Genomic DNA, 22448 nt, shown 5'->3' with positions numbered 1-22448 from the left:
CCTGGGGAAGTAGGGGTCCTTTCAACTTTCTGCTTTTCCCTTTCTAGCTGGTCTCACTACTGAAGCAAGCAGAGCCCTCTAGGTCCCTGGAATATGCAGTTCTAACAAGCTTTCGTGATTCTGTTCACTAAAATTTGAAAGCCACTGCTCTAGAAGAAACTTAACTGCCTCTAAAGTCTACTGTAGCAGACCGTCCCCTTCCCCTCTGCTCACTGCTGGTGAGGGGTCTCCCATCTGGGCTCCCACAGCCTTAAACAGAGTTCAGGCTGGGAGTGAGGAGGAAAGCAGGAGTCAAGAGAATGTTTTCACACAGCTCGGGTAGTGATTTCTTAGGCAGGGGCTGGAAGGAGAATGGGGTCTTCCTTTTGGGATGGCTGGAAGCTAGGTAAATGAGGTTGAACTGATCCAAATGATAAATCCTGTGCTGAGAGATGAATCATCACTGTAACTAAGGATCATGCAACTGGTCAAAGAAACTTTTCTGGCTAGAGGTGATCCTTTCCTCTAAATCTGGCTGAGACTTCTGTGAACTTACTTGTGACTTTGTACCTCTGGGTTCTGAGGACTGAGATGGAATGACTTCTAGATACCGTTGTCTTTCTTGGGGGAACCATCTGGTTTTCTGAGTACACAAGCATGAAGTAGCCAATTTCCACGCACAATGGGTATAGTTTGCTGTGACACCAAGGTGTCACATTTTGTCACATACCGCATGCCCACATTTTGCACCTAATGTTAGCAGACCACCCCTCTGTTTCTTTCTACAGGGGCTCCACTTCCTCTCCAGGCTCACCTGTCTGTTGGGGGTCTGTGACCGGCCCTCACTGGGAGACCTGGACTGCTGGCGCTCTGGGGACTCCCAGTCGGCCTGGGTCCCTCGCTCCTCTGAGTTGCAGCGGGAGACATCGGGAGAGAGAAGATGCTTTCGCTCTTTCGACCGTCCCCGCTCTCTGCCCCCTGAGCGGTGGGTGTCAGACTTGTGGCCTGGGAGAGATGACAAAAGCACCTGATCACAACTCTACACATACTGGCCTCTGAACATAAAGAGATGTCATACAGCCTGGGAGGGACTGGGCCCCTGAGGAATACTAGCTTCTCCAGGCATGTCAACAGGTGATCTGAAAGGGAGGCAGGAGGGAAAGGTTAGAAAATTACCCTTTTGTGAAGACCAAAGTGTGCAAGTTGCCATTTGAAAGACACACATGTCAAAGGATGCACTTGATTCTCTTCTGCTTCTGTTTATGCTAAAACACAATTAAGATAGAATCTTTGCCAACAATATGGCCCAGGAATTCTCTATGTCCTAAACATGGGTGTGGCATCAGTAAAGGGATGGAGGTCAAAGGGTTTCAGTCCATTGAGGACTTCTAGTCCCATTTCTGCCACTTACTGGCCCTATGCTATAGGCATGTCACTGCTTTCTGATCTGTTTCCTCATCTAGTAAAATAGAAACCATTAGAAAATCATGAGAATGCTTCAAACTCTATCAGTATGACCCCTTTCCTTAAAAAAGACAAACAAAACTCAAAAACCTAAAAAAATTCCAGGTAGCACTACTGGGGTTGAAGTGGAGTTGGCGGTAAGAGCCCAGCCCCTGCCAGGAATGTGTTAGAGAGACCCCCTAAGGCAGGGCACCTGGGTGGCTCAGTGGGTTAAGCGGCTGCCTTCAGCTCAGGTCATGATCCTGGGGTCCTGGGATCGAGCCCCACATTGGGCTCCCTGCTCAGCAGAGAGCCTGCTTCTCCCTCCTGCTCTGCCTACTTGTGCTGTCATCAAATAAATAAATAAAAATCTTTAATAAAAAAAAAAAAAAAAAAGAAACCCCCTAAGGAACCTCGGTTTTGCAGAAGGTTATTTGAAAATCTCAATTTTTTTAATTATTGAAGTATAATTAAAATAGAAGATTATATTAGTTTCAGGTGTAAAACGTAATTGATTCAACAGTTCTATACATTTTAATGACTTCTATAGCCCTACTCTGAAAGAAAGAAATTTCAGCCTTTATGATGAATATAGAAGACTTTGTTTCAGGATAAATCAGATAGGGAACTCTTTCCTGGTGACAAGTGTTCTTTCTTCCCTTGCTCTCCTCAACCTGTATCCTTATCTGAATCCTGTGCCAGTGATTTTCAGTTCTTGTCAGAACTGGTCACCAGCGCAGGAGCCTGAAAAGAGGTGAACAGGGAAGACCCCCTTACCTGAGTCAGAATTCAGGCGATGAGCTGACAGTCTCAGTGAGGAGTGGTAACTCCGACGACGTGACTTGTAGGTGTTTTCACTGCTTCTCTCCATGGAGAATTCCTCTAACCATGAGGAATTTGAACGCTTATCCCGAATCGTGGAAAATGAACGTCTCATGGAGCTGGGATCTGTCACCATCTGGAAATAGGAGCCCCAAGAGGAACACAGAATCTGGATTAATTATGGAAAAGGTCTAAAAGTAAGGGAGAAGTGAGCTAAAGATTGTTGAAGATTGCAAACTGTAACCTTCCTTGAATCCCTCTTGCTCAGATCTTAGCTGGCAGCAAGTGTCCTATGCTATGTTAACATAGACACTGAGACTTATCCAGGGTCTTGTCTTCATGCTCAGGAAAGCAAGCAGTAAGTGTACAGTGCAAGCTTCCCATAGAGCCCTCTACCATAGGGGCCCACCCAGGACCTGCAGTGAACCTTGAGCCACTCTGAAATATGTAAGGGCAATTATCAAAAAGTCTGCACCATGAAAGAAGCATAACTTTGCCTTTTATTTGTTGCTCTCACCAGGGAAGGCCCTTCCCTATAGCACAGGAGCTTAGGACAGCTCGTAGCTGGGCAGCATCTAAGAATGCATTGCTCTCTATCATCCATCCCCCCACCCCCGGCCCCACCTTAAACTCTTGCATTTTGATTTGCCACAGATGTTAAAACAGATCCACAAAAACTTCTTCTCTCTGTCAAAACTTGATGTAAGACAGACAGACAGAAAAAAAGAAGCCAGAAAAACAGACAAAGAAATGAGGCGTGGCCTGCACTGGTTAGGACAGACGGTCCTGACACAGAGCTGTGTGTGTGTAAGTAACTGCATATGTGCTGGGGAAGCCAGGAAAGGTGGAAAGGAAAAAAAAGAACCACAGGGAAAATCCTGGAAAATACTTCTTGCATGGCTGGTTGAGTCTTGAAGATGTTGAGCCCATCCAGAAGGAGTTAGACTTTTATGCTTAGGGCTTCACTAAAAACACACTGTGGAGGAGCAAGCAGACTCTAAAGAGAAGGCCCATGAGCCAGATTTTGCTTATACGGAAGGGATGGGGGCAAGTCGAGGGCTCACCTGAAAATATCAGATGATTTTTTCATAACCCACCAATTCAATACAGTCCAGGATGCCACTACACATGGTAGGTGGTGATAGCTTTTTACCTGGGGATCCATAGTCAGGCGTGGCATAGAGGATGCCCTCCCCGATCCCGTATGCTCCTGGGTGTCCGAAGGAAGGTAGATGCCATGGTTAGAGGACTGCACGCTTTTTAATTCACTAACCTCTGGCTCCTGGAAATAAACACACAGCCAAGCTTGTGGGACTTGGTTCCATCTCATTGCTTCTCACCTCCGGTGGATGATTCTGCCTCCTCCATAACAAGAATGGTTTTTAGAAGAGAGACTTGCATCTTTAAGGTCTCAGTTGTATGTGTATATATGTGTGCATCTATATGTGCACTTGTGGTATACCAGATGTCCCAAACAGAAAACTCTACCAGGGACTGAAAGGTAAAGACTACCTTTTCTAGTCAAGTATCCTCTTATTTACCTCTAAGCAGTGCTCCCGATTTTATAACTCTGTAAAACATTATCAGTCATAGCACTTCTTAGATTTGTGAAGTTTACTTTCTGAAAGTTGGTAGTGTTTGTTAGGCTTATTAATTGGAAGAAGCTATTTGTCAAACAAACAGAAATCACTATTCTAAGGAAAGTCACCAATTTCTGGTGTCAAATATATCATCTCAAACCTTAAGACACATGATTTTATTAGCTGAGAACTTTCTTTCTGATTGAAACCATTCGAAAAATGTGATAGATAGCCATTTGTCAGGGATGCTCTCCACTAGTGCTGTCCAATAAAAATAGTATGCAAAGTGCCTCTGTAATTTTAAATTTCCTAGGAACTACATTTAAAAAATTTTTTAAAAACCATCAAGTTTAATATATTTAGCCCAATATATCCAAATATTCTCATGTCAACATGTAATCAATCTAAAACTTGGGATATTTCACCTTCTTTTTGGCACCACGTCTTTGACACGGGCATGTATTTTCTACTTACAGCACATCTCAATCCAAGTGCTCAATGGCCACATGTGGGCAGTGGCTATTATACTGGCCTGTGCCACTCTAGAAGATTAGATTGGAACTCTCTAAGGGGCCAGCTCTTTTAGGTGATTTTCCTGGGTAAAGAATGTTTGTTAGTTTGGCAAACGTACGTGATCCATACAGATAGCTACTGTCACTGCCTAAGGGGAAGAGTTGCCTTAGAAATGTTTACATGGGCCACCAAAGAGACCTAGAAATATCCTGGACATCTGGAGATTTTACCAGGAAAAAAAAAGCTATTTTATATTTAGAGAATGACACCCTAAAAACCTAGTTGTTTAAATAGGGCACTGCTGAAGGAAAGGGTGCCCGAGACCCGGCTCGCCTCCAAGACCATTTGGCCGGGTGGTTTCTGGTGTGAATGGGAGGACTGCCCTCCTAGAACATGTGATATGTGTGCTTGAGGAAATTTTAGTGTTTGCAGTACATGCTTTATAAAGCACACAGGTCCGACTTAAAACAGATGTGGTAACAACACTGCAGTTTGTGGGGTGTGAGAGGTGGGATAAGACACATGCACAAATCATGGCCACGCCTCTGGACGTGGAACAGGGGGCCCCAAGGGATGGGCAGGAGTACACAGTGGTGAGCGTGTGGCACGGGCTGACACCTGAACTGAATTACAGACACCAGTACTGACAATGAGATGAACACAGATCCAAAAAGTCCTGGCACTATGGCTCAGCCCTGGGGAACCCACAGAAATAATGATGTAATAAAGAAAGCCTCCCTGTGAAAGAAAGGACACATTATTGAGATTTTCCCAGCCAGACACATCATCAGGCAGAGAAGCTGTAAAATGCTGAGAGGCACTTCTTTTAAGAATCAAACTATCTGTACCAATTAGTCCATGGTGCTAAGTTCCTCATAAAGGAAGGCAGGAAATAGTCCAAGGATTCCTGCCTACCTTACCAAGAACACCCAAGGTACTCACACCCTGAGAGGGTTTGGTCTAGCGGTCTCCCAAACATCTACACAGAACTCCCTGTCTCAGCAGTCACAGGAGACGGAATCACCCATTTGTTTGAGCTACCGGAGGGTTTTGCCCCCTCTAAGGGTTCCCATGCCATCAGACATGCACTCCATAAACAGGCCAGTCCCACATTCCACCCACATCATCCATCCAGGATGGCTCTGGGGTGCACAGTAGCAGTGGAGGGGGTCAGGAGAGAAGGGGAGAGAAAAAAAACACACAGATGAATTATAATCAAAGTGACACAGAACTCAGGATAAGCTGTCTATATGGACTTTTGCAAATGTTGAGTTTTGTCTTTTTCTTTCCAGGCCCATGAACACTTGGGCTTTGATTCTAAGTTCAGGACGGACGTTGATCTCAGGCTCCTGAACTAAGGATAACGGTAAAGTCTATTATCATTGGGAATCAAAACACAAAGCTATTTTAGCTTTGTATTAGCAAAATCTAAAGGTCAATGTGCACCGCCCCCCAGCTTAAACTTGATTCAATAGGTTTCTCAGGAATTTTACCATTTAGGCTAATGAAAAACTTTAGGCTCAGGGGAGGGATTTTAGGGACCTCTTAGTATGTACTTGATTCATAGAATTGTGACCAAAAGGGACACAAAGAAAAGAGGTAAGAGATTTTTCTGTAACTCTTGGCTGACAGCTCGTTATGGTCACACATGCTCCCCTGAGTTATCCACAAGGTGGGCATCTCCAGAGGGCCGGCATAGGGCATTCCTGTGTTTCCAGAAGCAGTACCTGGCTACACTAAGCTGTCCATTTGGTGCCACTCATTCTGATGGTTCATCCTAAGGCTCCATATCAAAGGCAAGATTTAGTGACTCTTGCGTCTACATTTGCTGCTTACAGGCATAAATTAAGAAGGTTTGGCCTGAAGCGATCTAGGTTCCTGAAGCAGGTAAGGGGTCTCTGGGATTGTTAAAACCTGCAGAGGGAGCATTTGTCAGAGAACATGAGAAATTCAGCCACAAAAGGAGAGAAAGCATGGTAACTAACTGGCAGGACTATCGGAAAGGGTTTTCCTGATAAACCATAGCTATGAAATAAGATTTGGAAATGAGAGTGGGAGGGATCGGGAAACCAAGGAACTATTTTTGAGGTCATGTAACTCATTCATTCACCAGAGACTGCTGTTCCTGGAATTGTCCATCGGCTGGGTCCATACAAGCCAACTGGAATATTTCCTGGGGGGAGAGCGGACTCATCGAAGGGTACCCGCTACGGCCACTCCTGAAAAGCAATGGCAAAGTCAGACGTCACGTGTACACGAGAGAAAGGGGAAGTCCTGTCATAGCCACCGCTACTAGCTCCCCACCCCAGATGGGGGACTTCCTTTCTGGCAAGGGCAACACCCGTCAGCACTGGCTGGGTGTAAGGCTGGCAACTGACAGGGGGGCTGGACCCTAGAATAAAAAAAGTTAAAAAAAAAAAAAAAAAGAAAAAAGCATTGGAAAGGAGAAGCCACTGTTTTCAACCTGCATTTGGAACCATTCATCAGAATTCTGCTGGTGACTAGTCTATCCGTGACAAACGACATTATTTGTCACACTCAGCCATATGGAAGACCCATGCTCGATTACAAACCTGTTTCTGCTCAGTTTCTCCCTTCAGCAGAGAAAAAAAAAATACTGTAGTTTAAACAGTGAACAGTTTGTTTAAATATTAAGCAGTCATGGTCTTTTAAAAAATTTCCCCCAGTCTCAGCAGAAATATGGTCTTATTGTGCCAACATCCTTGGCCAAACTAAACAATTCAATGCCATGAATATTCACTGATGGACAATTCTGTGCCAGACACTATGTCTGTTGGTTTATGAACTGGGTGGAATGATCTCCAAGGTGGTAACTTCTGGGTTGATGGTTATGGAGGAGGATTCTTAAATGGTGATGAGGTAAGAGGCCTCTGAATGAAAGCTATGGGGAGCCATCCCGGTTTAAACCACTGTTGGGAACCTGCAGACACTCTTAGCCAATGGGACCCACAGGGCTGGTTAGGAGAGAAAGAGGTAGCCAGCCTCTCCGGAGAAGGTGTCTGTTGCTGCCATTCACTGCGACTAGCACTGTAACAGGTGCCCTCTGACCTACTCAAGAATGCGGAGTGAGCCTCCTGATGGTGGGAAGAGGGACAGTGGTCAGGGATGGGGCTGCAGCTGGAAGGGAGAGAGGGGGCATCGTCCTGTACTCCAGGGACAGCCATTTCATAGTGGAGGGTACTGCACTCATGAATGGATCCACTGGAAAATCTGAGGCATGAACAAATTTACTTAAAAATAATCCATAGGCACAATCTTACCTTGACTGGGATCACAGGGAGAGATCTGAAGAGCGGAGAGTCATCCCACCTGTCCCCTTGCTGCCAGGAGGATGTTTGCTGAATTTTCACAACTGATACAGAGCGATCTGATATTTAAATGACCTGCTTACAGGTCCTCAGTGTGCCTTCTGAGAACCACTGGGAGCAAGATGGACATTGCTCTCTGAGTCACCACAGAATCCCCAATAGAGAGAAAGGACACTTGGGATCACTGAACAACCTCCTAGAGTTGAATAACTTGAAGTGAGAGTGACTTCCTCCTTTAAAAACCGTGTCTGGATTCTCACTGTTAGGATAAAGTCTGGAACACGGCCTCTCCTGATCTGGTTCCTACCCTGCCTGCTTTCTCATGCCCTTTATCTCCTGCTCCTGAATTTAAGACACACTGGACTCTCTTAGTTCACTGAATGGGCCCGCCCGGCTTCTCTCTGCCTCAAGACGTTAATACAGGCTGTTCCCAGAGAGCAGAGTGCTTCTCTCCAACTCCCCTGCCCTCGGCAAACTTTTTTCATATTATTTTTAATTCATCCTTCAAAATTCACTCTGTTCAGTAAATGCTCTCTGATCTCTCCCCACCGCCAGAACGGAGGTGGACTCAGATTATGCCACACTGTTTTCCTCCTAGTACAAATCACTGAAAATGACAACTTTTCTGCTTTCCGATAATTCTGTTTCATGACTGGCTTTCCACCAGGTATAAGCTCAGGGAGGGCAGAAGGTCCTGAGGACCTCTACCTCTGAACCCCTTTCAGGAAGTGTGCCAACATCCACCCAAAGCCTTATGCTGGAAACTTGTGGGTCATCTTTGATTTTTTTTTTCCCCTCCTTCACTCCCTGAGGCAAATCAATCACCACATCCCATCCAGTCTCCCTCCTGATAATATTTCAAGTCTGAGCATCTCTCCCCATCTCCATCCTATTAGTCCAAGCCACAGTCATTAATAATTCACACAATTGCCATCACATACTAAAAGCAGTTCTGTCGTTCAAACTGTTCCATTCTGATCCAAGTCCACAATGGTTTCAAGAATCATCTCGGAAAAGCCCAAGTCTGATCATGTCACACTGATGAGTAAAACCCCATGATCCTTAGATAAACCCTCACTCCTGTATCCTGTTTATAATGCTTCCCCGTGCTGGCCCCGATGGAGCTCATCACCTCAGCTCCAGCCATCCTGACAGTTTTCAGGTTCCTGAGGCTTCTCCCCCTTTCCCCCCCCCTTGAAGACCATGCCTTTGAGTCTCGTTAAATGTTATTTCCACAGGGAGGCCTCCCCACACCCTGGAACCGCTGTGTTGCTTCTCTTCTGTGGTATCACATGAGGCTACCCTTCTGCATTTTAACCTTCCTCACTTTTGTAATTTCTTTTTCAATATTTATCTCCATGGGGGCCGTGATCATGTTGACTGATAACTCCCCAGTGCCTGAGCCAGCTCTTCTCTCATAGGGGGTTTTAATAAATATTGGTCAAATCAAGGAGGAGAAGTATCAATAAACACAGGGAGGAGTTGGACTGATGTTGTAGTAGGAGTTAAATATGGCAAATTGTTGGGGTGAGAGAGACCTAGGTGGAGGGGTGTCCTCTCTTTCTAAGCCAAAGCCCTTGAAAGACCCTGTATTTCCCCTGGGAAGTTTCCACTGCTCCAGTCATACCCCCTTCCTGCACAGACCAAAGACAGACTTCTCCTGGTTTTCTGTAGACAGGAGAATCCATACCTTGCTACTTTATCACATCAAATATCTGTAAAAATGAATAGCCTTGGTCATGATGTTGGTCCTTTGCTTCTCTTGCAAATGTGTTGGATTAAGACCTCTGAAATCAATGCTTTTCAAAAACAGGTGTCCAGCATCACAGGCTGAAAGGAATTGGTGGTGTGAGAAACTCCAAATGGCATTCTGACAGAGATCTCATTCCCAAGCCTTGATTTCATTCCCCTGATAATTACTGAGGTTGTGGTATTTAATGATTATCAGCTCCATGAGAACGAAGACTGGGTTAAACCCAACTGCAAAAACTCACTCACCTTGGGTAGAGAGATTCCTGCCCTTTGGGAACTTGGACATGCTTGCTGATGTAAAGAAGTTCAGGTTATAATGAGGTATGTCTGCTATAGTAAATCATGTATGACTAACGACCAAGTAGGGGGCTAGGGCTTACAACTCAGAAGAGTTGGCAAATTCCTTAACTGAGGCTTTGTTTCCGCTTCCAATATATATATATATTTTCCTGATCTAAGGTTCCTTTTGTTCATTACAGGTAACAGTGTAGTGGGAATACTCTGTAGTTAGGAATAACAAACTTCCAGTTCAGCTTCCTACTAGCCATATGCCTTTGGGTAACTTATTTAGTCCCCAGTTTCTTATTTGTAGAGCGAAGACATGAACGTATGCCCTTCTTCCTTTGTCCATTCACTCTCTCTTGAGCTGGCCCCAGGACTGAACATGCTATTAGCCCCGCTGAATAACCATTTTAAAATAAAAACTGTTGTCTTCTCAAACTCAGAGAAAGGATCACTTGGCTCAGACTATCACTTCCTGGCCATTTCTGGGCCTGCATAATGGCGCTGGTGATCGGATGCAAGCAGGACGGCTGTGGAGTCCTTGGTTATACTCACAGGCCTGAAACAGGGTCCTGCTGGAGATAGGGCAGGGCTTTGGCATTGGCAATGATCTCCTGAGGCAGAGATGAGGGCTCCATGCGCTGGAACATGGGTGCATTTTTCTGTGTTAAAAGCAGGAAGGAGGAATTCATGTGATGATGGGGTCTACCAGCAGGGGAGTGGGGGATACCATTCACTTGGGTAAGATAGGATCATGCCTGATCCTCTGATCCCCTGGGTTTCTAATCCCCAACACTAGAACGTTCCTGGGCCCTGCACCCCAGCCTCTGCTTCTGAGCCCCAGGGAGGCGCAGGCCTTGCCCTAGAGGGGCCCTCCTATGACTCCTCATGGCCCACCCACTTCCCCTGCTGTCAGTGACCCTCACCTGTTCCTCTAGCTGCTGCCTCTGCTTCTTCACCTTACTCTGTTTATAGTAGTCCATGATCATCATTGCTGCATAGATTTTGCCCACAGTCAGGTCAGAGGCTAGAACCACAAAGGTGGCATGGGAGGGAACAGGAAGAAGACAGGTGGCAGAGAGTGAGGACACCTCACAAGCCTCCCCACTCTCTGAAGCAGGTTTGCTCCCTCAGCCACCCATCTAGCCAACATTTATGGAGAGCTCCATGTGTGCTGGACCCTGGGGATACAAAGTGATGAGGTCCCAGATCTGCCCTCAGGGAGCTTCCACTGCCACCCAGTGAGGGTAAGGTTACTGATGAGAAACCACATATGAGTAAGCATCACCTCCACTGGTCTAGATTCCCATGTCCAAGTCACAGCACCCTTATTCCCAATGCGTGAGGGTTTGCTGAACACTACTACAGGCAGGGAGAGAGCTATGCGCCCAAGAAGTTTCACCCACAACTACAGTGACCTATCTTGAAAAAACGTTTTCAGTGAACGCAAAGGGATTAAGAAGTGGGGGATTTGGGTTTCCTAAGGATAAAAGAGCAACCTTTATCTCCTTGATCACTTCCTATTCTCCCAAAAGACGTGACCGTGGCATGCTGAGCCCACAGTGACAACGCTACCCAGGAGGAGACCCCACACCTTTGGGCATGGGCACAAGCAGATCTAGCATCTTCTGGGACAGGTGAGGCCAGATGGCCAGGGTCTCCTTTTGCAGCTCCGAGTCTAACTGCTGCCTGTCTGCACCACCTAGAAGATAAATTTTCATAAATAGAACAGACACACAAATACCAAGGACTGAGGGAGTGGGTGGGGGGTGGGAGCTGAATCAGCATGGCACCTCATATTCTCAGAGGAATTCTTGGCACTTAGTGACAGTGGATCTTGTAATACCAGGTCTTTCTGCTGAAGAAGCAGAACACAATTTTGCTCCCATTTTCAGTGACTCAGGGATAACCTGCCACAGATCTGAGGCCCCGAGACCAAGAGCAGCTTCCTCATTCATTAGAAACACCTCCCAGGTGCTTAATATATCAGAGGGAAAAATGAAAAGAGCCATAAGGAGCCTCCCCTGCCTCATGAGACGTACATCAATTCTTCCAGCAACTCTGACTCCATAGTCTGAGTGACCTGATTTTAAAAAGGATTTGGATCAGGCAAGAGCAGGAAGGCTGGAGGTGCATCTGGAAATAGTAAACTTTTCCTCTCCTAAATCACTGAATCAGAAATGGAGAGGAGCAAAGTACTGCCCCGATAGCCCCTGCCACGAACCTTCCAGGGCATTAGAGATGATACCACATAAGAAAGAAAGGACAGAATCAAAAGTCATTCGTTCAATAAGCAAAGACTTCTGTAGGCCTACTATGTGCCAGACAATGAAGATCGCAGGCTGGTAGAGCTGGAAGGAGCCTTAGAGATTATCAAACCATTCATTTTTCCAGGAAGAAATGGCAAACATTACAGTTACCGAGTCAGAGGTGAAACTAGGACCCTACAGAGCTGATTTCCACATCACGGCGTTGTCAGATGGATGCAAGTTCGAACATCTCCATCCTGTGCCACCTCGGGTGAGTTGTTCCAGAATCCCGTTTTCCCTCCCCGGCTCACCTTTGGCGATTTTGATGTCCAGAGCTGTCCGGATCAGAGCCATAAGTGTGGAGGTGAAGTGGACTGTCATGTCCTCAGCTACTGGCATATTCATCAGGACCAACCTCTGTGCGAAAGAGAGAAAAGAAACAGCAGGAGGAAAAAAAAATATCGAAAGAAACCTTGGTGAGAAGAGAAGAGAAGTACAGGGGTCAAATGCAGAGACAAAAAAGAAGGGCAAGGATTCCCTGTCCCCGGTCCCACCTCCTCTCTCTGCTTCTCACTTAAGGCTCACTCGCTGCTATGTAGTTTTTTCCTAGGGAATGTCACCGAATTCCAAAAGAAGGGGGACTAGCATTCTGCAGGACTCCTCCATGGTCCTAAGAATGTCTTTCATAGGGATGGAAAGTGATTTTTAAAAGAAGTGGCTCAGAGAAAAGAGTCAGCTCTGGGAGGTGACTCCATTCCCTGATTCAAGGCTGCTCTCTGTTTCTCCTTGTCCCATGGATACCCCCAAAACTCACATGGAAAGAGAGTGATGGGGGAGATTTCGCTTTGCTTATCTGACTTGAAAGATGCATCCTGATGCCCCCTTTTTGAGTCTTTAAAAGGTGAAATTTGCCAGCACATGATTAAACATGCATAAGTCCAACTTATCCAAAGGATGAGGTGGAGCAGGATGGAAAAGAGAGTGCAAACAGGGTCTAGGGGAAGAAGGCTGCAGAGCGCAGAGGAGAGAATGAGAGAAGGGTGACCAAGGCAGGAGCAGAGTGGGCAGGCCTTGTTCCCCTCACCCGAAGGAAGGGATCAAACTGAAATGGCCAAATCCACTTTCCAGAGAGTATCTTGCTTTTGGAATCCTTTAACTTTTCCTCCAGGCCCCACACCCCCTCTCCCACCAAGCTTCATCCCAGAAATTCAAAGAACTCAATGCCATGTCCCACCACCTGGTCCTTTTGGATGTGGCCATCACGAGCAAAAAGGACGCCAGCCCATAAGCTGTGCATGAAGAGCCATGTCCTGGACCTGAAATGGCCCTGTTCCAAGGAGATGCTCTCTGGAGCCGTACAACTTGGAGGTAGAAGCAGCTAGAAGGTCCTCTGGCAGAACCACCAGCCTAGCAGGGAGGGATGTGTCTCTTCCCAAGGCAGGATCTATAATGCTCCGTTGGAACATCTCACCTAATGTGATTCCACAGACGTGGTGTCTTAGAGTGTAAAGTCAGTTTCTTGTTTGTATCTGAGTGCCATCTCTCTCCCACTTCCTTAAGCTTCTAGACAAGTGGTAACATTGCTGGGGTGCCTTCCTAGATGAAAGAGCTCCGGAGTGCTGGGTCAGTCTAAACACCCCACAGTAACTATTACTAATGGGTGGAGAAGAAAATCAGACCCCAAAGCTCTGAGTACCCTGACAGCAGGTGACTTCCAATATACAACACTGCTCTGAGCAAGCCATGGGGAATCCAGCCGTGACTCCAGGGCTAGCCCCCATCATCAGTCATGCCAAGAAAGCAAATCTAATGCTGAGGGCAACTTGTGCCCGTTGTCACCTTTTCCCTTGTACTGACAAGAGAGCCCAGCAGCTGGGCTGATGGGGGGAGGGGGCTGGATCCTTCCTCATGTATCATAGAGATCATGTTGTTCTTTTTTTTCTGATACCTAGAAGGAACCATGCCACAGTTCCTTCCTCTGTCAAAGAAGAAGACATTTGTTAAGGATTTTCCCCTCTCCTAAAAATTTCTTGAACCGTGTTTAGACAAATTTCTGCATTTATTTCCTTAGCTTATCTAATTGAAAGTTGTTTTGTTTTTTTTTTATAGGCTCTGATAGCGGTTTCGCTGTAGGCTTCCTTCTTGCCCATATACGCTATCCTGCTGGCCACCACTCTGCCTCCTCTGAGGAAACACGTTACTTAACACTTCCTTTCTGGTAATCTGGTAATTCATGAGAAGCCACATGCTTGTAGAAACACAGAATCACACATAAAACATCTCATGGTGAAGAGTCTTGCCAAGCATGCTTTGTATTGTTCTAGGACTCCATACTTCCAGGAACCTTCCTTGCCCTTCAATCTCATTGTTTCTTTCCCCCTTGGTTCCCTCCTCCACCTCCCCAGCCCAGCTTCCTCCCCATGTTCTGGCCTCCCCACAGCTGGGTCCCGTTTCCTGTTGGTCTCTAGCCCAGAACAAAGGAAGGGGTGGTCTACCTTATATGCCACTTTGGAGGGACATCTCTTGCCGAGGCCTAGCGGTGGTGACATGAGAGTCAGCATTTCATACATCTCAGTGTAATGGATGCGGCCACTGCTCATGGAGGGGTGGTAAGTGGGGGTGGGGTGGGTTGGTGGGACAGGGAGGGTGGCAGGGAAAGGAACAGGAAGTGGGGAAAAGGATGCAAACCGGGAGGAGAGGAGAACAGGCATTCCCAGAGAGCCAAAACAAAACAAACAAAATAATACAGAAAACAGAAGAAGAGAAACAAAACAAAATGGACAAACAGAAAAAGAATAGGAAACCTGTTAATCAAGGCAAATCGTACGTGTGACTCCATCCTGGTGCGGATTTATATCACGCCCCACACAGACCCGGGAACATTGGTGGCAACATTTTGGTCCCTCTGACTCTAGAGCGCAGTCGTGGGGACTCAGTTTTCTCCTCCTGGATGATCAGGACCCTACTTGGCTGTTCACTCTATCCATCCCCCATTCACCGCAAGCCTGTTTGCAATTCCCAGGGCTGTGTGCGAGCGGTATAAAACGGATAGACGGTGCTCCAGCCACGGGTTAGGATTTCTGGCCCCCGCGGGGATGGGGCCCCCGACCTGGAAGTCGGGCCTTTCTCCTCCTCTCAACCCACAGGCGGAACGTCGTGTATCCCCCTCTGTGGTGTGTGTGCATCAGGAGGCGGCAACTTGCACTCAAAGTGGTGGGCTGCTTTTCCGCGTCGGCCGGCCCCGTTGCTTCCACCTGGCTCTGCGGGGAAGAGTGCTCTTTACTCCCGGCATGCCCCTGGGCGATGGCATGCTGGGGACAGAAGAAACCAAACCAGGAGAAGGAAGAGCATCTCGCATGCCATGCTGCCCTCCCGGCTCTCCCCACATGCGGCTGCAGGTTTCACGGGGGTGCAGTTTAAAGAGTCTCAGCAGAGGCAGCTGCTTGGCCCCTGGGGTACGGGAGTCACTGTGTCACCACCCCCAAGCCAGCTCCTTCCCGTTGCCCACGCTGGCATCTTCCTGGGCCTACGTCTTCTGCCAGCTGCCGGACCGTGCTATGCCCAGAGAGCCCACCCTTCCCTCCGGCAGCGCCAGGAGGGGCTTCCTTATCTATTGGGCTTGGCCTTGGACAGCGGCTTGGCAGAGCCACTCCTGCTCGAGTTCCCAGGGTCTGGCAGAGTTGCACAGGGGGTCCCATGTGCCCCCGAACAACGTCCTTGGTCTCACAAACAAGCAGTGATGCGGCAGTTATGACAGGCCCCTTGGTCCCCTCAGCAATATCCAGAGGACCCTAAGGCAAGGAATCTGCTCAGGAGCCCTCCGTCACCTACAAAGACCTTCCCAGACCCCCTGAGCTACTGCATTCTTCCACACGCCACGGAGGCTACCCTCTCTTACCACTCTCCCCTTTAGCTCTGATTCTTCATGGTTTCTCACCTCCTTTCTATCCTTGAGCTGTTACGATCCCTTCTGGCCAGACTACCCAGGAGCTGGAGGATGCGCAGAGGTAGGGCTGACTAGGATCACACTTTGCTACTTTACACATGGGAGGATGATGCTACTTTTACCAAAAAGAGGCCCTCTGTTCTCCAGTGAAGGGAAACCAGCAAAGACGTCCACATTCTCTGGAGGACGGAGAGGTCCCTCTGGTGAAAGCTACAGGTTAAGGTGGAGTGGGGAGAGAGACCGAGTGTGTGAGAGTGTGCGTGTGGTTGTGTGTGCATACACACGTGACTGTGTGCATGTGCTGAACAGTGAGACAGGTCACATCGGCCTTCTGTATGAAGTCCTTTTTTTCCGCCTCCCCGCCTCCCCCCCCCCCCATGTGCCCTTCTTCCTTATGTAACAGCTGCTGGTTCTGGGAGGGTTTGGACCTCTTTAAACTCAAAGGAAAGCAACATGAAGGTTCCCTCATGTGGCGCAGTGGTGGTGTAGCAGAACGGACAGGAGGGTTGGAGGTTGCACCCCATGGCCGGGCACGGCTGGGGACTGGGAGGCCAACCTTGCAAGCCACCCTGTAGGGGCAGTTCTTTCCCAGGCCCAGAGGCGGTGAGATCACCCGCACTAATTTGTACATATCCTTATACGGGATCCTGCCGCTGCAAAGGAAGCACAGGCGGGTTAATAGAGGACACTCAGAAAAGGGTGGGAAAGACATGACAGTTTAGCCATGAAGCTGATGGCCGGAAGAAGAAGAGCAGCTTTTCTTTTTTCTCCCCCCCCGGGACCCGGCAAAGCCAGACCAGGACAGACTGAGACCAGTAAGCCTCAGAGAACCACCACCTTGCTGAACTGCACTGCCCCGGGTTGTCGAAGGAAATCAGAGCCCATCCAGCACCCGAGGGACTGCCAAATGGCCCAGAGCACCCCCAAGACACCTGTCTGGCCCATTCTCGGCCAGATGCAGAAAATGGACGCTGGCTCGAGCCAGGCCTCGAAGAACAGAGTTTGAGAGTTCAGGAAGGCCTCTGACAGCTGTCAGAGCAGATGCCAGGCTGCCGTGAAGTGGGCTGCCCAATGGTATGCTTTTCACAGAGAGCGATTACAGCCAGTCACTCAGACCCGCCTGTCAGGGGCAGTGGGAAGTCAGCATTTCTCTGCAGATGGAGAGAGACGAATTTCCCGTTAGGCTAATTAGCAAGGAGCACAGTTAGCACAAGGGAATTGGCAAAGGGCTTTGCTTCTTGAGGCGGCAGATTGTTCCAGAGTTCAGCTTGGGCAAGCTCTGCTCTCCTCAGTGGGGAGACTGCCTGGATCTGTGCTCAGGGGCCTGGTAGGGAGCCGTGGACATTCTCCCTCCAGCTCTGCTCCCGCCAGCCAGCCCACAGGCAGGCAGCCTGGTCAGATCCAGCCAGAATTCCAGGAACAATGTGACCTATCTTACCACCCTTCTATCAAGGGCCTGCTAGGGAGTCCTGGCTTTCTGCGGGAAGGACAGAATCAACAATGGATTCATTTTCAGGGGCTAAAGCATCTGCTCTGTCAGAGACCAGAACAAGGAAGCAACCTCCTGGTCCCGGGATGGACCATGGTTTCTACCTGAAATTATGAACCCACATGTCCGCCTCTGAGCATCCGGTCCTTGTCAGCAGCCACGTGAGGCTTTGTCCCAGCTTTACTCTTTCTAGTCTTTTCTTGATGTTGGTGTTAATTCCTCCTCTTTTTCTAAATAGCAGCTCATCAGTATTCAAGTCTCTTGATTCTTGAGAGGAAGTTCAGTTAACCATTTGCTCTTTGTTTCTTGAGATTGGAATGTGGGTGGGTTCGTACTGCCTATAAGCTGGTATTCTCTGCATCCTGTATCAGTTGGCCAAGACATTGGCTCACATTATCCCTGATAGCGCTTCCCCCCGCATCTCAAAGAGAAGGCCAATGAAACTCTAACCAGCCTGTTATGCTGTGAATTTCGAAGCAGAAGGGGTTCTCCTTTCTATTTTTGCTCTCTCATAGCTCTTCGATCTAAGTCTCATGATTTTTTTTTTTTTTTTAGTTCTCATGGAATTCTTTCTTCCCAGCAGCTGGAATGAGTGGGGAGGAGCATGTTTAATGCACAAGGTTTTCGGGTCCCAAGATAACATGAAAGCCAAAGACACCTAAGTGAGGCTAGGTGAGCAATGGACTCTTCTACAAGCAGTTCTCTCTCAGGGGAGTGAAGACATCCCTTCTCAGGCTCCCCATCTCATGGCCATCCATGCTTTTCAAACCAATGTTCCATCATTTCTGGTTGCTTTCCCATATGGTTATTATCAGTTGTAACAACAGTTACATACATGATCTAATATAAGCCACACAGCCACCCTTCAAGGTAGGCAGGGCATCATTAGCACCATTTTACAGATGAGGAGGCTTAGTGTGGTTAGGTGACTTGTCCAAGGCCATAGGGCCAGTTCGATGCAGGCCCTGCCTACATTCCCTCTAAGCAGCCTATCTACCAGAAAGTAGACCCAGAAAGTAAATGCCATTGCTCACCCATTTTTAACAGGAATGGATTGAGAACTCTGTGCCCTAAGTCACTAGTAATTACTGAGGGGAAGAGGAATTCTGATTCACTCTTCCAACGCTTGACCCAAGTTCAACAGCCTCAGAGGAGGGTAGATTTTAGGAAGAGTCTAGGATTATGAAGGGGCTCCAGGTGGAAGCAACGTGGGCCATTCCTGGGAAGGATGGCATTTTTTTGTAGTATTTTTAGAAGGGGACCAGAATGGGTAGATTGGTGAGATAAGATCCTAAAGTTAAAATGACATGGGACAGAAAAGTTCCTGTGGAGTGAGTGCTCCCAGAATGGTCACCCTGTCCTCAACCATGAGGGGCCAAGTTGCTGCCTTTGCGCTCTCAAGCAGGGATCAACAAATTTTTTTTTCTGTAAAGGGTCAGGTAATATTTTTGATTTTGAGGGTCACACTGTCTTTGTCACAACTACACAGCTCTGCCTTATAGTGTGAAAGCTATCATAGACGATGCATGAATGAGTGGGTCTGGCTGTGTTCTAATAAAGCTTTATTTACAAAAACAGCCAGCGGACCATGTTTAGCCCTGAGGCTGTAGTTTGCCAACCCCTGCTCAAAAGCCCAGAAGGCACATCACTTGAGAAATATGGAACAGTGAAAGAAATCTGGGGAGGTTATTCACGCTAATTCCTGCCATGTAATTCAATTCTATGCAGTAAAAATCCTCAAGTGTTACTTGCTCGGTTTTTAACATAATTTCAGAGTTATCTCAAACAGTATCTTTTGAGAGGGATGAGAGAGACAAAACGCTGTTGTCACTGACCACGATGGCCAGATGTTCGACTGACCCAGAAAACCCTTGTCAACCCACCCCCCCTTCCCCGCTCCGGTGACTCAAAGGAGTCCACTAAACATTGGCAGGGGTAAAAAAGAAGAAGATCATGGGAAGCCCCTCTGGCAACTGAAACCAACCATTCTGGGTACAGACTGTGATGAGACTGGCAAAGAAAAGGAAAGCCTGTCACAGAAGGAATGAGAGGGGAAACGAAGATAAAGAAGCTATGTTTGTGATGACTGGCCTGATATCAGAGCCAATCTGAGGGCCTGGGCTCTCGCACAGGCCACGACTGAGAGGAACCTCCTCTCCTTCTGTAACAGGCAGACATCCGGTTCCAACCCCTTCCTTGAGAACTCCAGAGGCCCTGGTTACTGGCCCCACTGGGATGGCCGGGAGGCCTACGCACCATGCAGCTCTGTCATATTCTGCCCAGACGCGGACAAACTCGTCCAAGTGGTGAGGCCCTAAGATGGAGGAGTCCCGAGTCAGGTACTCAAAGTTGTCCATGATGACGGCCACGAACAGGTTGAGCATCTGGAGGGCAAAGGGGAGAAGTGGAGTTAGGGGAAACCTAACGCAGGAAAACAGGCTTCAAGGCAAATCAAGAATTCAAAAGTTCGTGAGGCGAAAGATCCTAGCTAAAGCACTGCTGATCTTACTGAATGCAACATGTTTTCGTCACAATTTCCACACATTTCATTGTGTGAGCTTTATTACTTCACTCGTCAGTGCCACTTTATATTTGCAAAGAACTCCACAAAAAGTCACTTTCTTATCTGTTCAATTAATTTAATTGATGTGCAGCAGAGGGAGCAGCAACAGTGACAACATTCTCAAAGTCAAGGCCTGACACCAACCTTCCCTTCTAGCTTCCCCCATCCCTGCCCCTTGTTCCACCAAAGGAGCCATCAAGAGACCTGGTGAGGTGTCTTAGAGCTCACTGCATGGCTTACTATATGATCACTTGGAAGCTGTCCATGCCCCCTAGTGGCTTCCAAAACCCTGTTCTCTCACTTATTTGCTCAACATTTCTTGTGCACCCACTGTATTGTAGAGATCCAGATGCTAAGGAGGGGAAATAAGAAAGCTGCTGTCCAGAGATACGTTCCTATGCCTTGCACCTTGCTTAAAACACAGCAAGCCTTCACTAGATACTGTTACTTGAATATTCTTCCATCTTTTGACTTTTTCCATAACGATTTAGGAATGTAAAACCCATTGGTAGCTCAGGGGCCATACAAAAAGAGGTGGCAGGGGCGCCTGGGTGGCTCAGTCGTGAAGTGTCTGCCTTCGGCACAGGTCATGATCCCAGGGGCCTGGGATTGAGCCCCACATCGGGCTCCCTGCTCCGCAGAAAGCCTGCTTCTCCCTCTCCCGCTCCCCCTGCTTGTGTTCCCTCTCTCGCTGTGTGTCTCTCTGTCAAATAAATAAAAATCTTTAAAAAAAAAAAAAAAAGAGGTGGCAAACCAGATTTGGCCCTTGGGCTACAGTTTGCCCATTTCTGGCCTAAATTATGAGGAAGCAACAGAAGCCACCAAAAGGGTTTATACTAGGAGATAGATAGACTGAGGTATGTTTCATCCAGAAAGAACCCTTGGGAGCAGTGCGGCCGAGGATGCCCAGGAGACCTGTGGGGAGAGTTTTGCGGTGCTCTTGGACCAACAGTGGCGATAGTCGAGAATCAAAGGACATGGAATTGACAGGACTTGAGCACTGTGAACACACACTGTTGTTGCTTCTTGGCTGCCTAGCGCTCATTTACTGTACATCTGGTCTCTTGGGGACCCCACCCTATTCCCAGTTAACATGGTTCAATGGGGCACCACCTGTGATCCGGGCCTCAGCCAGTCGCTGAATCCCATTTACCTGGGCCATAGTGATTGGTGATCCAATCACGGCCTATAAAATGGTATTGGACCTTCTGGGCAATAGACTTGTTCTTCCCTGTCAGTCTTGAATGTGTGAGGATTGGGGTCTGGAACTGCTGCTACCACCATCTTGGTGCCACAGGTTGGGGTGTTTGAGGAAAGAGCTCTCATGGAGGAGCCTGGAGGAAGCGATCATACGCAGAGAGAGAAACCTGCTTATGCCTTTCCTGCCCCAGGACTTTTCATTTATATGTGCCTATAAAATCCCTTTCTGCTTAGGCCAGATGGAGCTGGGCCTTCCATCACTCCAGAGTAAGAGTCCTGCCTGAGAGACACAACCGGCTGCCAGGGTGAGAGGAGGCTGTGGGTTCCCAGGTGGATGGAGGTGCCAGATGTGCGGATGGCACAGAAGATCAGGAGAAAGTCAGGCGTCTAGGTGGCTCTGTTGGTTAAGCGTCTGCCTTCGGCTCAGGTCATGATCCCAGAATCCTGGGATCGAGTCCTGTATTGAGCTCCCTGCTCCGCGCGGGGTCTGCTTCTCCCTCTGCCCCTCACCCCACTCTCATGCTCTCTCTCACTCTCAAATAAAAATCTCTTAAAAAATAAAGATAAGGAGAAAGTCTGGAGACAGGATGTGGTTGGAGTCTTCTCTGAAAGAACCTGCTGCCTGCATCCTAACAACCCGTCTCATTCCTGCCTGCCTGCCTTCCTCCGTCCTGCCACCTAGGACATGCGTGGGTGCCTGGAGGTCTGGCCCCTGGAGGTGGTGTCTGGGGCACTAAGCACTCTGTAGAGCCACCATAACAAGCCTGGACTGCCTTCCTCCAGACCTCACTGGTGTGTGAGGGAAATAAACCTCCCTGTTGGTTAAGCCGCTGTTATTTGGGGAGTTCTGTTTCATGCCGCTGAACCTCATCCCAGCATGTGCCGGGCCTTTCTTTCTGTCCCTGACATTGGAGCCCCAGTGAATATATTCAATCACTGCCTGGGTTCTAAAGGGGTTTCCACGTATCCACACATGTGTTTTACACGCCTTTCAAGGTACTTATTACTAATGTTAACAAAATCATTGCTTTACATTTGTATAGTCTTTCATAGTGTGGTGTCTGCTCTAACGTCGGGAGGCAGACTTAATTGCCATCAGCCCTTCGAGGACACAAGTGCTTCCTACACACTTTTGTATTCTCAGCTCCAAGCATGCGGCCTGGCACATTGCAGCGTATCAGTAAATCTTTCTGGAGTGGTTGGTTTGAGCGAAGAAGCTGTGTGACTCGCCCAAGGTCACAAAGTCAATCTCCCAGAGGGCTGAGATTCAAAAGCACATCAGCTCATACTGAATCATATCC

General features: G+C 48.0%; 1 protein-coding gene across 5 annotated transcripts in view; it reads right to left on the bottom strand.

Annotated features, from left to right (window-relative positions):
* CACNA1E (calcium voltage-gated channel subunit alpha1 E) overlaps nucleotides 1-22448 on the bottom strand; it is a 493636-nt gene that overhangs the window by 7831 nt on the left and 463357 nt on the right. For 3 of the 5 annotated variants that reach the window (XM_032393033.1, XM_032393035.1, XM_032393038.1), the window contains 10 exons: nucleotides 19641-19768; nucleotides 14445-14541; nucleotides 12261-12366; nucleotides 11295-11402; nucleotides 10627-10727; nucleotides 10256-10362; nucleotides 6448-6556; nucleotides 3398-3526; nucleotides 2200-2380; nucleotides 794-984 (listed from right to left, as the gene is read on the bottom strand). In XM_032393033.1, the coding sequence (XP_032248924.1) occupies nucleotides 794-984; nucleotides 2200-2380; nucleotides 3398-3526; nucleotides 6448-6556; nucleotides 10256-10362; nucleotides 10627-10727; nucleotides 11295-11402; nucleotides 12261-12366; nucleotides 14445-14541; nucleotides 19641-19768 (1257 nt within the window). The remainder of the gene's footprint in view (nucleotides 1-793; nucleotides 985-2199; nucleotides 2381-3397; nucleotides 3527-6447; nucleotides 6557-10255; nucleotides 10363-10626; nucleotides 10728-11294; nucleotides 11403-12260; nucleotides 12367-14444; nucleotides 14542-19640; nucleotides 19769-22448) is intronic. The other 2 variants (XM_032393036.1, XM_032393037.1) reach the window with 1 other exon arrangement.

Source organism: Phoca vitulina, unplaced genomic scaffold (assembly GCF_004348235.1).
Source record: "Phoca vitulina isolate PV1807 unplaced genomic scaffold, GSC_HSeal_1.0 scaffold71, whole genome shotgun sequence".
Classification (NCBI taxonomy): Eukaryota; Metazoa; Chordata; class Mammalia; order Carnivora; family Phocidae; genus Phoca; species Phoca vitulina.
Note: the sequence above shows the minus strand (reverse complement) of the source record. Positions and strands in the feature narration are given on the sequence as shown.